The 13,877-nt window shown below is 41.8% G+C and overlaps 1 protein-coding gene across 4 annotated transcripts in view; it reads left to right on the forward strand.

The window, feature by feature from the left end:
- The window catches only part of LOC115440305 (WD repeat-containing protein 7), a 115,877-nt gene extending 102,909 nt beyond the window's left edge, over positions 1-12,968 (forward strand). For 2 of the 4 annotated variants that reach the window (XM_037440038.1, XM_037440034.1), the window contains exons 22-34: positions 149-312; positions 666-812; positions 1,232-1,377; positions 1,815-1,926; positions 2,241-2,367; positions 2,643-2,784; positions 3,282-3,341; positions 3,729-3,914; positions 4,358-4,484; positions 8,554-8,731; positions 10,859-10,985; positions 11,199-11,369; positions 11,608-12,968. In XM_037440038.1, coding sequence (XP_037295935.1) covers positions 149-312; positions 666-812; positions 1,232-1,377; positions 1,815-1,926; positions 2,241-2,367; positions 2,643-2,784; positions 3,282-3,341; positions 3,729-3,914; positions 4,358-4,484; positions 8,554-8,731; positions 10,859-10,985; positions 11,199-11,369; positions 11,608-11,780 — 1,860 coding nt within the window. In that variant the 3' untranslated portion in view covers positions 11,781-12,968. The remainder of the gene's footprint in view (positions 1-148; positions 313-665; positions 813-1,231; positions 1,378-1,814; positions 1,927-2,240; positions 2,368-2,642; positions 2,785-3,281; positions 3,342-3,728; positions 3,915-4,357; positions 4,485-8,553; positions 8,732-10,858; positions 10,986-11,198; positions 11,370-11,607) is intronic. The other 2 variants (XM_037440035.1, XM_037440036.1) reach the window with 2 other exon arrangements.
- The last annotated feature ends 909 nt before the right edge of the window (positions 12,969-13,877 follow it).

Genomic DNA, 13,877 nt, shown 5'->3' on the forward strand with positions numbered 1-13,877 from the left:
GAATCTCAATCAACTTAAAAATCGGTGTAGAACAATAGTGAAATTCTTTCTGCAGTTTAAAAACCATGAAGCATCATCTCCGCGGGGGATCTCCTCTGACATAATAATAAAAAAAAAATAACAGGTTGCATTATTATTTGTGTACCAGGTACCTGTATGCTTCGGCGTGGTGTCCCGCCACGGGCATATGGCTGTTCAACTTCCGACACGGCTTACCGGCTGGACAGAAGCCTGCGCCGCCGCTCCCGACGACCCACTCCTCATCACATCCGACTTGCCACCAGAACTGCTGCGACAGGAGAAGATGACCAGGTACCGGCTTGATATCCATGAAATTTCTGGAGAGTCAATAAACACTCCCTTATTTCTTCCTTTCTTCGTCGTAACGTTCCACCATTCTTCTAGCATTGGGGTGCTTATCCAATATGAAACGGAAAATACTGGACCTAATATGCAAGAAAGAGTAAAATATACAGGTTCTTCACTCTGATCTTGAATGCTTCCATATGCAATGGGTATGCCCTGAGCTATCTTACTAGATGTAGGTATGTTATTCATGGGCTATGAGGACTTTCATCCAGACATCCTTGCTCATCTGATAGCCTGGTTAAAACCAACCGGTCTTTTATCTTGATTCTTGCTTTATAAACCATCTGTTATTGCAGACTCTTCACATCCAAGCTGCACTGGGAGCTCAGTACGACGCTGACCACAAACCACCTGCTGTCCATCGTGGCGCTCGCCAACACGCTGATGTCGATGAGCAACGCCAGCTTCCTGCCCGAGCAGGAGCGGGCTAGGAGACTGCACAGGTATGAAAATAGATTTGAATTAAAAATATGTCTTGACTACGGATAGTCATAAACTGAAATGTGTGGAAAAGTATTCCTGTTTATAATCAAAGCTTGAACTGTGTAGTGCTAATGAGAATATGATGTAGCATGCAACTTGAAAGAACTAATGTCCGTTTTTTTTTAATATTTGTTTAGGGGTTTTGTCCACAAAAATATACCAACCCTATTGTATCATACAATAGAAATCACACAGAGAACCAATATCCTGAATTAGCAGACAAGCTCATATTATAATTAATGCTTACATCGGGTCATGGACTTAGGAATGCCAGAGGCACAAGCCACTGTTTACCTTGATATATTTTAAACCGAGCATATCCTCAAATCACACATTACAAAGCAAGATGTCTTCAACCAACTATTCATGATGCGTTCAGACCTTCCACCAGGAGTTCAGTGTCGTGGGCGGCGGACGAGGAGCGCGAGGAGCAGCTGGCGGCGCAGCAGGCGCACATCAAGCAGGGCTGGTCGCTGCTGGCCACCTTACACTGCGTGCTTCTGCCCGACAAGGTCGTGGCACTGGGTGAGTCTATTACAATTCGCTTGGAGAGTATTGGGGAAAGAACAAAAAGACCTACGAAGAGTTTGTGTCGTATGGAAGTCAAAACTCTAACGTACTAAATTGAACTCCGAGAATGGCGCTAAGTATGTGTTTCCAAAGTTCCAGAGTAAGTAATACACAGCAATGGACTTAGGTGGTTATACTAACAAATTAGTAGACGTATAAACTTTACTAACATATCTGAAGAGGCAATTTAAACGAAAAATAAGTAAGAAATAGGCCGGCATAATTGTGCCCATCATGGCATACAATATCCCTTGCTAGTCGATTTTTACCATGTAATTCACTTCACCTTATATCAGGTGCAGTGAAGTAAATTTTCCACAGTAGAATAAAAGTTCTAGAATATTCATTGGAAACTACTTATAATTTGTTATCGTTGGTATTATTAACTCCAGGTGCGAAGAGCTTCAAGCGGCCGCAGGTGGAGATGCTGGCTCGCAGGTGGCAGCATCATTGCCTGGAGGTTAGGGAGGCGGCCCAGGCACTCCTGCTAGCAGAATTGAGCAGGTAAACTAGAACAATTCTAGTTAAGTAATTATACTCGACGGAGCAGTAACAATCATACTAAATAAGTAGTGAAAAATCCGACTTATTTAGCTTGGACGAATCGGAGCAAACTCCGAGGTCAGCCAATGTGTATCCAGTAACACAGGCTTGGCGACTGTCATAGCAGAAATTTCTTAAGAAATCATTAGAATACAAGTTACATACCATCAGAGTTTAACTGCTTTGCTATATTGCGATCAAAAAGGACAAAACGTACTTTCTTTAATCAACATTTTAGTATGGAAATTACTTGACACATAATTTTGTTCATTCAGGCTGGGACCAAAGGGTCGGAAGTCGTTGGTGGACAACTGGGCGCAGTACCTCCCGCTGTACACCCACTCCGAGAGCATTAACCCTCACGCCGCCACCAAGGAGCCGGCAGATAAAGTGGCTAAAGCGGTAACAATATAGTTCATAATAGTTCTGATACAGGATCTGCTCTCTGCTCTGATTCTCAGCTTCTGCCAAAGATGATTTATAAAAGTTCTGTTAAATTTAAATCATATAAAATTATTTATGAATATATTAAAAATATGTCCTCTTAAAAAATACCATTAGAAAAAGTATATTCTATAAAATTAAACATACATAAAAAAAATTACAAAAAAATATTTATTCCAAAAATAAAAATCACCTAACTCTCCACTACTGAATCTAAAAAAACATATCCGCAGCAAGAGGAAGAGTTCGAGGAAGAAGAAGAGGAGATCGTGCGGAAGCCATCATCTCTCGCGGAGCTCAAGCGCAAGCAGACCACCGCCGTCGTGCTGCTCGGCGTCATCGGCGCTGAGTTCGGGCAGGACATCACTAGCGAGGGTATGTAGTATGTACAGCAGAGAATGGTGGAAGCCTAGGTGTCAGTAGCGTTATGATTCCGGTTTCGAACAAGCCGGCATAATTGTTTCGACCGGCCAGGGTTCGTCTGTCGTCAATCAATACTCTAGGCGACATTATACTGGCAATAAGCTCAGATCTAACTTTGTCGTGCCAGTCTTAAACATCGTCTCGTCTTCTTTTTTAATCTTTCCAATAATCATTATAAAACTACGTTGCGTTATTGGCGCGGCAGGGTCGGTCCGCTTCAGGCGTCACTTTTACCGTAGCAGCAAAATATAAAAGCTTAATAAAAAAATAATTTAATCGCTTTTTTGTTTTATTAAAGTGTTTTTGTTTTGCTTTTTGCGGTTGCCGGTGGTAAATTTTAGATCCGCTCCGAGCGGGAAAAAATTCACCCTATGTCATTACAGTGCTGGTCACTGAACATCAGTTTTCCATATAAAGTTCTGTGCTATAAAAAAAGGTGTTGTTCCCAGGTGCTGCCGGTAACAAACGCCGTAAGGATGCTGACAGTAGAAAGAGCTCCGTTGTCGAAGGTAAGCATTTTATAGTTGCTTCACTATCAGTATATTTAATGTGTTTTTTTTTTGTGAATATTGAGCTGGAATGAAGAAATTAAGAAATCGCTCGAAATCGAAAAATTCGCTCATCGTCACGCGCCGTACAACAAGAATTTTTACTTTAGGGATTAAAAAATGTTAATTAGGAAAAATAACTTCATACAAATATAAGTTTTTATTATATGAATGTTTAGGAGGCCTGTGTTCAGCAGTGGATTTCATGTTGTTAAAGATGTCAATAAAGATCCTCTTAAAGACTAATACGTAGAAGTGTTTTGAAATGTTCAAAAATATTTAGCTACTTATGTTGCTGACCGTACAGTTGTTTTTTCCCCATATAATATAACGGTGTTAATATCCCAGGGTTCACGCTGAGCGCGTCGAACAACCTGGCGCGCCTGACGGCGCTGGCGCTGACGCACCTGCTGCTGGCGCCGCCCAGCGCGCGCCTGCCCGCGCACACGCCGCTGCGCCGCGCCGCCGTCGACCTGCTCGGCCGCGGCTTCACCGTCTGGGAGCCCTACCTCGACGTCAGCCACGTGCTGCTCGGTACGATACTGCTGTAGTGCAGATCTCACATAACTAGCGACAGTTGTCTGATTGAAGACCTTCCCCTTCTATACAGAAACGCATCCATCTGTTCCTCTACAGTGGCGACCACCTAATTCGTCATTGTGTAACTATAATTAAAATGGAATTGCCCATCGATAGTCCTCAATCTTGTTTACTAATGGATAGCTTCAATACGATCCTAATATTAACATTCGATCAGATGCTGAGACTAATAAATTAAAATAATTATATAAGCTTATCTAAAAATTTAATATCCTGTTTGGTCAATTTTGATAGTTGGTCGAAATAAAAATAGATTTTAAAACGGTAAAATTATATTTTGTATTGCTTGATAAATAAAATTCAAACGTCGTTTCTTTGAAACAACACAGGAGTTTTTTTAAAACAATCAATAAATCTTATGTATATTATGTTTGCAGGTCTTTTGGAGATGTGTTCGGACGCGGACAAGCTGGTGCCGTCGATGAGCTACGGACTGCCGCTGACGCCGCAGGCAGACTCCTGCCGCACCGCGCGGCACGCGCTCACACTCATCGCTACTGCCAGGTAACTTAGCTAAGTACGGAATAGTGTTGTGATGATAAGTCTGTTTGTCGATGATTACGGCATGATGGGTTTCGCAATCCGCACGAATAGAGATGCTGTGATTGGTTAAGGGGTTAAGATATGTAAAACTCAATTTTATGTCCACTTTGGGCGTCTTGTAAAAAATAATGTAAGCATTCTTTGTAAATATTTTTCAAGAAATAAGTAGTTTGGCTTATGGTTTTTTGCACAGCGGCGTATTTTTTTTATTAAACACGATACCGTGAATAAAATCATAATTAATATCTGCCAAACATCGCTCAACGGTAAGAATTTTACATCGTTAACATTTCGATATCTCTCTTATTTACTTGAGTTAACTATATTCTGAAATAATACTATACCTAGTCTTGCCATAAATATTGTAATAAAGAAAAAAGAAAATTGTTAACTGCAAATAACATTTATTACTTTTACAGTGTGTCAGTTTAATACATAAATATAAAACAATTAAAAATATAAAAAGCTTATTCGAAGTGGTCTCCATTGGCTGCAATACAGTCCTTTAAACGATGAGGCCAGTTATCAATAGAAGCACGCACTCTTTCCATGGGAAAATTCTTCACTGCCAATCGTATAGATTGTTTTAGGGACTCCAAATTATCATGGCGTTTAGAGCAAGCTGTACTCTCTAAAACTGACCACAAATCATAATCCAGCGGATTAAGATCGGGACTAGACGACGGCCAGTCTTCAGCTCTGATGAAGTCCGAAACGTTCGATTCCAACCAAGACTGCGTGGACCGAGCTTTATGACCCGGCGCCGAGTCTTGCTGGAAGGACCATACTTGGTTATTGAACATGGTGATGTTAAGGGGCTTAACTACCTTCTCAAGAATGGTATCTTGATACACTTGTGCCGATGTTTTGATACCTTTTTCACAAAAATATGGCTCAGTCACTCCTTCATAGCTAACACCCCACCAAACCATCACTGAAGTCGGATAATGTCCACGTTGCACTCTGTCGACTAATTGGGAAGCTTCCTTAGAGCTTTGAGCATAAATACGGTCATTTTGTTTGTTAAAATGTTGCTCAATTGTAAAAATTTTCTCATCCGTAAACAAAATTTTTCTGTGACCTCCCTTTGCGTACCGCTTCAGTAGTTGTTTCGATTTTACCACCCTATTCTTCTTTAAATTATCAGTTAAGAAATGGCCAGTGCGTCTCTTATAGGCTGCAAGTCCTAAGTCATCTTTTAAAATACGCGACATGGTTCTAGGTGCTATCTTCATTTCCCGAGATAAAATCTTTTGCTTTCGGACAGGATTTCTTCGAATTCTTTCCCTTACTGCTTTGACCACCTTTTTCGTACGAACACTACGTGGACGGCCAGATCTTTTCTGTCACAAACAGAGGAGGTCTCATTGTACCTATTAATAGCCCGGTACACAAACATTTTACTAATACCAAGTGTATGGAGAGTTTTAAAAATTGCATTTGGCTCCATACCTACTTTGTGTAATGCTATCACAGCGATTCGGTTCTCTTTATCACCCCACACCATTTTAATATCGCAAAATATTTTACAATGTATTGGCGCCAAAATGAGAAAACACAATGAACAATCGTATAAAAATGACAGATTCGAAATTCAAATGTAATATTTTTTTATAATTAAGTGTAACAGTATTTATGGCCAGACTAAGTACTCTTTTTTTTAAATACACACATCTTATTTTTTTTTAATACCGTTATATATAACAAAATATTTAATTATTTTTAAAAACGCCTACTCAAACAACAGCTTATAGTAACAGGATTATTTGCAGTTACGCGCAGTCAGGCGCTCTCACAAATTGATGTCGACATCATTTCATCTAGGATGTGTATATTGTGTACTAAGTAACATAAAATATTCTAAAATACTGTATACACTCTATGTAATATTAAAAAACACAAATAAGAATTAAAATATATTAACATGTGATTTGAACTTCATCTAATTTATATTAAATGCCTTACCCTTCCATACTAAAGGTTTTTGACAAATTACAATATTTTTAGGTAACTATGTATATTTTGTCACTCGGTTACTAAGAGTAATTTTCGGTGTTGCGATATATTACAATTATTGGAATTTGGGTGTGGGTGGATGTTTGAATTATTTTATTACAAATATTGATATTATGGATCAATGGTCACTAGACAGAAAAATATGTTAGATTTGGTATTGCTGGCCACCATTTTTAATATTATTATTTTGGGCTCCGTTTTAAAGTCGATACCTGGACATGTTTTGGACCACAAAACGAGAGTCTAGTATATACTAGAGCCGATTTTAGACTATCAAGTTCTCGCAGTACTTACTATATTGCACAAGAACTTTTAGACACGTTTATCTTAGCGGAAATATTTTTATAAGTTTATACAAATGGGATTTTTAATTTGGTATGGAGACAGTTTGAGACCCTGGGAAGAATATAGGTTCCCGGGAAAATATACATCGTGACTTTTATAATGGAAAACTTAAGCCCGAAAAACTTTATAAAGCGGGAGGAGCCGCGGGCAAAAGCTAGTACATAATATTTTCAACTGTCTCCATACCAAATTAAAAATCCCATTTGTATAAACTTATAAAAATATTTCCGCTAAGATAAACGTGTCTAAAAGTTCTTGTGCAATATAGTAAGTACTGCGAGAACTTGATAGTCTAAAATCGGCTCTAGTGTATACTAGACTCTCGTTTTGTGGTCCAAAACATGTCCAGGTATCGACTTTAAAACGGAGCCCAAAATAATAATATTAAAAATGGAGGCCAGCAATACCAAATCTAACATATTTTTCTGTCTAGTGACCATTGATCCATAATATCAATATTTGTAATAAAATAATTCAAACATCCACCCACACCCAAATTCCAATAATTGTAATATATCGCAACACCGAAAATTACTCTTAGTAACCGAGTGACAAAATATACATAGTTACCTAAAAATATTGTAATTTGTCAAAACCTTTAGTATGGAAGGGTAAGGCATTTAATATAAATTAGATGAAGTTCAAATCACATGTTAATATATTTTAATTCTTATTTGTGTTTTTTAATATTACATAGAGTGTATACAGTATTTTAGAATATTTTATGTTACTTAGTACACAATATACACATCCTAGATGAAATGATGTCGACATCAATTTGTGAGAGCGCCTGACTGAGCGCGTAACTGCAAATATTCTTGTTACTATAAGCTGTTGTTTGAGTAGGCGTTTTTAAAAATAATTAAATATTTTGTTATATATAACGGTATTTAAAAAAAATAATATGAGTGTATTTAAAAATAGAGTATAGTATTATTTCAGAATATAGTTAACTCAAGTAAATAAGAGAGATATCGAAATGTTAACGATGTAAAATTCTTACCGTTGAGCGATGTTTGGCAGATATTAATTATGATTTTATTCACGGTATCGTGTTTAATAAAAAAAAATACGCCGCCGTGCAAAAGACCATAAGCCAAACTACTTATTTCTTGAAAAATATTTACAAAGAATGCTTACATTATTTTTTTCAGGACGCCCAAAGTGGACATAAAATTGAGTTTTACATATCTTAACCCCTTAATATTGAAATACAATTTTGGTTCGTTTGACTGACACATAAACAAAGCTGAATAGAGCTAAATAAAATTATAAAATGATTGACACTACGTTCGAATGCACTGTGCATGCTCATTGTATTGTAACGTCTGTAGTACACAATTGGTGATTAATATGATTTGATTCTGGTAAATGTGTAAAATATAAAGTTTATGTATCGTACGGACGAAGTGCAAGGAATTGGTTAGTGTGGTAACGTACTGTTACGGGGACCTTTAAAAAACATTTTTAAAAAAAAAACTTTTATTGAATCACATGAATATAGAGGTCCGAGGGCAACCGTCGCGTGAGAATAACAAATACAGACTGATGGGCCCGAGGTCCCATCAGGTATATATATTCTTTATAAAAGCTGACGGTGACAGCATTAGTGCTGTCACAGTCAGAACCCTTACAGAACAGGGTTATAACAGTACGATGTGTGCTTTAGGCCTGCGGCGTTCATCACGACGATGGCGCGCGAGGTGGCGCGCTGCGCGGCGGCGGCGGCGGGCGCGCCCCCCTCCGCCGCGCACCTCGCGCTGCAGCGCGGCCGCGCCGAGGTGCTGCGCGGCATCGAGCTGCTCATCGACCGCATGCACAACGAGGTCGCCGAGCTGCTCGTCGAGGTGAGTGTGTGATGTGTGATGTGTGATGTACTGATGTGAGCAGGACGGCGGCGGGCGCGCCCCCCTCCGCCGCGCACCTCGCGCTGCAGCGCGGCCGCGCCGAGGTGCTGCGCGGCATCGAGCTGCTCATCGACCGCATGCACAACGAGGTCGCCGAGCTGCTCGTCGAGGTGAGTGTGTGATGTGTGATGTGTGATGTACTGATGTGAGCAGGACGGCGGCGGGCGCGCCCCCCTCCGCCGCGCACCTCGCACGCTGCAGCGCGGCCGCGCCGAGGTGCTGCGCGGCATCGAGCTGCTCATCGACCGCATGCACAACGAGGTCGCCGAGCTGCTCGTCGAGGTGAGTGTGTGATGTGTGATGTGTGATGTACTGATGTGAGCAGGACGGCGGCGGGCGCGCCCCCCTCCGCCGCGCACCTCGCGCTGCAGCGCGGCCGCGCCGAGGTGCTGCGCGGCATCGAGCTGCTCATCGACCGCATGCACAACGAGGTCGCCGAGCTGCTCGTCGAGGTGAGTGTGTGATGTGTGATGTGTGATGTACTGATGTGAGCAGGACGGCGGCGGGCGCGCCCCTCCGCCGCGCACCTCGCGCTGCAGCGCGGCCGCGCCGAGGTGCTGCGCGGCATCGAGCTGCTCATCGACCGCATGCACAACGAGGTCGCCGAGCTGCTCGTCGAGGTGAGTGTGTGATGTGTGATGTGTGATGTACTGATGTGAGCAGGACGGCGGCGGGCGCGCCCCCTCCGCCGCGCACCTCGCGCTGCAGCGCGGCCGCGCCGAGGTGCTGCGCGGCATCGAGCTGCTCATCGACCGCATGCACAACGAGGTCGCCGAGCTGCTCGTCGAGGTGAGTGTGTGATGTGTGATGTGTGATGTACTGATGTGAGCAGGACGGCGGCGGGCGCGCCCCCCTCCGCCGCGCACCTCGCGCTGCAGCGCGGCCGCGCCGAGGTGCTGCGCGGCATCGAGCTGCTCATCGACCGCATGCACAACGAGGTCGCCGAGCTGCTCGTCGAGGTGAGTGTGTGATGTGTGATGTGTGATGTACTGATGTGAGCAGGACGGCGGCGGGCGCGCCCCCTCCGCCGCGCACCTCGCGCTGCAGCGCGGCCGCGCCGAGGTGCTGCGCGGCATCGAGCTGCTCATCGACCGCATGCACAACGAGGTCGCCGAGCTGCTCGTCGAGGTGAGTGTGTGATGTGTGATGTGTGATGTACTGATGTGAGCAGGACGGCGGCGGGCGCGCCCCCTCCGCCGCGCACCTCGCGCTGCAGCGCGGCCGCGCCGAGGTGCTGCGCGGCATCGAGCTGCTCATCGACCGCATGCACAACGAGGTCGCCGAGCTGCTCGTCGAGGTGAGTGTGTGATGTGTGATGTGTGATGTACTGATGTGAGCAGGACGGCGGCGGGCGCGCCCCCTCCGCCGCGCACCTCGCGCTGCAGCGCGGCCGCGCCGAGGTGCTGCGCGGCATCGAGCTGCTCATCGACCGCATGCACAACGAGGTCGCCGAGCTGCTCGTCGAGGTGAGTGTGTGATGTGTGATGTGTGATGTACTGATGTGAGCAGGACGGCGGCGGGCGCGCCCCCTCCGCCGCGCACCTCGCGCTGCAGCGCGGCCGCGCCGAGGTGCTGCGCGGCATCGAGCTGCTCATCGACCGCATGCACAACGAGGTCGCCGAGCTGCTCGTCGAGGTGAGTGTGTGATGTGTGATGTACTGATGTGAGCAGGACGGCGGCGTACAGCACCACGGATGTTACAGCCGTAGCTACACGAAATATCGTGGCACACATGATACAAGGACATGCAGCGCGCGCGCATCAAATCCGATGACTGCCGGCTGGATAAATAAGCCAACCACCTCCAACACCCTGCTTTCAACCTCTCGATTCGCACGGGTTTGTTTTAAACCTTTTCGGAATGTGCTTAAAGTTAATAACATTCAAGCAGAAATTAAATTGAGTATTTATTTTAATATGACCATAAAATCTAACATATTACCAAATGTCATAGAACAAACATTGTTGTTTATGTTATTAGCTATCAAGTCCTGCGAAGTTGCTTGTGTTTTTCAAATAACCCTGTACATAAACTTGAATCATTTATCAAACTCCACTTATCTACAGGTGATGGATATAATCCTGCACTGCGTGGACCAGTCTCACCTCAAGAGCAAGGGTCTGAACGAGGTGTTCCCGGCCATCTGCAGATACAACCAGGTGTCTCACTGTCCCGCCACCAGGAGGATCGCTGGTATATCATTGTTAATTTTATATTCTCAATAATATTTGAGGGTCTTGTAATCATTTTAATGTTAACAGTGTTATGGATCACCGGTGACTCACGAGTTATTTAGTCGTATTATTATATGAATTGTCGAAAATATATTGTTTATTCTAACATATTTTAATTAATATCTTATTAACACATGTATCACCGGTGACTCACGCCCAATTTTTTTCCCAGTCGGTAGCCACACGGGTCAGTTGGCGCTGTACGAGCTGCGCGCGGGTCGGTGCCAGTCTCTGGCGGCACACACCGGTCCCGTCACAGCCTGCGCCTTCTCTCCGGACGGACGGTACCTCGTGTCGTACGCCACTAGTGATAACAGACTCTCGTTCTGGCAGAGTACTGCAGGTACGTGTATTTACGTCAAATTAATTGTTTGACGCCTATATGCGTTAAGTTATTTGTATGACGTATATTTGCGTCGTCACGTATCCGAACAGCTAATAACATGATATTGTTTGGATGTCATATTTAAGAAAAAAAACATTCACGTCGAATTGATAACCTCCTTTTTTTGAAGTCGGTTAAAAATATATTACTTGAGTTTCCATTATTTAAAACCCATGAAAAAAATCTTGGTTTTCAGGCATGTTCGGTCTCGGCGCGGCTCAAACCCGCTGCGTGAAGTGCTACAGCACGGCGCCGCTCGCCGACGTCGCGAGACTCAACCCGGCGAGACTCGCCAGACTCGTCTGGACCAACGCCAGGACCGTCACTCTCATGCTCGCCGACGGATCCGAGACTCGGTTCAACGTGTAATCACGTTACTAATGTATAGTGTAATCGACGTATAATCACGTTATTAATGTGAAGTATAGTGTAATATATTTTAACGATTATTAGGTCTTATTATTGAATAATTAATACCGATTGTACACTGAAGTTACCATAATACTATAGTTGAGTAAAATACTGGAAATGCTTCTAGTGTTTTAGATGTTCGTGTTGCAACAGCAGTAGACAATTATAATATTGCCGATACTTCTCTAGTGTAGGGAATCGGGATTTGTCAACGATTTAAGTTTGTAAGCACAGTATTTATTAAGTATTGTCTACTTACATATTTATTGTATAATATATATTTCAATTTTATTTTTTCAAAATATCTCGTAAAATATATTACACTATTACTGAGTATCAAACTTGTATAAATATTGTTGTCTAATACAAAATGATGTAATCATGTAATTAAAATGAGTCTTCGGACTCGGAGAGGCTTATCGAGTCTGTGTACTCGGTGATTTCGAGTCAAAATAAAAAAAAGTGTAACCTTTAAACTTATAACTGTTGTAACGGAATTGTATTTTTTTTATTTTCAAATGTATATCAATCATTGCCATATTTATTAAATAATTATAAATAAAATGACGTAAACGTTTATACTTGCATTACTGCTTGCATTAAGTAAAGAGGTTTGGATAAATATAGAGAAAATAAAACAATTTCGGTCATTTTAATCAATACAAAGCAAATTTTAAAATATAAGCACTTTTTAAATAATACTAGCTAATTTAAATCTAACTTTTTTGGTTCAACTCAAAATTGAAGCACAATTTTTGGTGCTATTGTATTACTTCTGATCGACGTACATACTTATCATTCAACAAAGCAATACATGACTATTTGACAGCGTCACATGTTGCGTTTTGTTGCTCAACATGTAGCCACAATTATTGTAATACATTACTAAAAGCCAGCCTCGCCACTGCACGCTTAAGGTCGATATTCACAAAATTATTTACCTTGTAAAAAGTCTTGCTTGAAGTAAAATAATGTATGCAACCCGAGAAAGATCTAATTTGTATATAGGGTGGTAGTTAATTCACTGTTTTCCTGACACCTATGTACTCAGTCATATCATATATATCATCAGCCTACAGCTGTCCACTGCTGAACATAGGCCTCCCCTAAAGCGCGCCACAGCCAGGGATATACAATAAATCTACATCGCAAAATAAAAAAAGGAAGGTGCTATGAAGTAAATTTTACGCTATACAAAAATCACCCTACTCCATTTACTATCGGACGCAGTTTGCCGGGCATGGAAAAAAATATCTCTACATCACCCTAAGGTCGTCTGATAGAAAATGCCTCAGTAAGTTTAGCTTAAGGCGATACCTCAAGGTCCATTTTCATACATTTTGTTTCACCTTTAATCTGGGTAACTAAACAAGTATTGGCAAGTAAAGAATTTAAATTCACGTCTAGTTAGTGATTAGTTCTCGCAGTTGAAGAAAAACGTAAAAATAATTAATAATCATGGATATTTCTGCCTTTAAAATTTCGTCATATTAAATTTTAAAGGCCGAAATATCCATGATTATTAATTATTTTTACGTTTTTCTTTCAACTGCGAGAACTAATCACTAACTAGACGTGAATTTAAATTCTTTACTTGCCAATACTTGTTTAGTTACCCAGATTAAAGGTGAAACAAAATGTATGAAAATGGACCTTGAGGTATCGCCTTAAGTCTATCTATAATTTATATACTCTGAATATAGTGTATAAATAAAAAAAAATACATTTATTATTTTGCTTTCTAAATGCTACAGAATTGTTCTATATTATTTACTGAGTACACATGTTTTGGGGAACATTGAATTAAATTACACTGAGTGTAAGGATAAAAACGTTGAAGTTATGATACAAGCTTGATATAAAACGCCATTCCATAAATCGGAACATTGCTTACTAGTTGCTAGTTATTTAAGCTTATTTATTTTTAAGGAAAATTTATTCGACATTTCTATATCCATAAACTACTCGTTATAAAAATTACTGTTTGTATACCTACTAGTGATGTATTGAATATCCGTATCCGATTCGTATGTGCGGATATCAGAGGGAGAAGAG

This window comes from Manduca sexta, chromosome 18, assembly GCF_014839805.1.
Source record: "Manduca sexta isolate Smith_Timp_Sample1 chromosome 18, JHU_Msex_v1.0, whole genome shotgun sequence".
NCBI lineage: Eukaryota > Metazoa > Arthropoda > Insecta > Lepidoptera > Sphingidae > Manduca > Manduca sexta.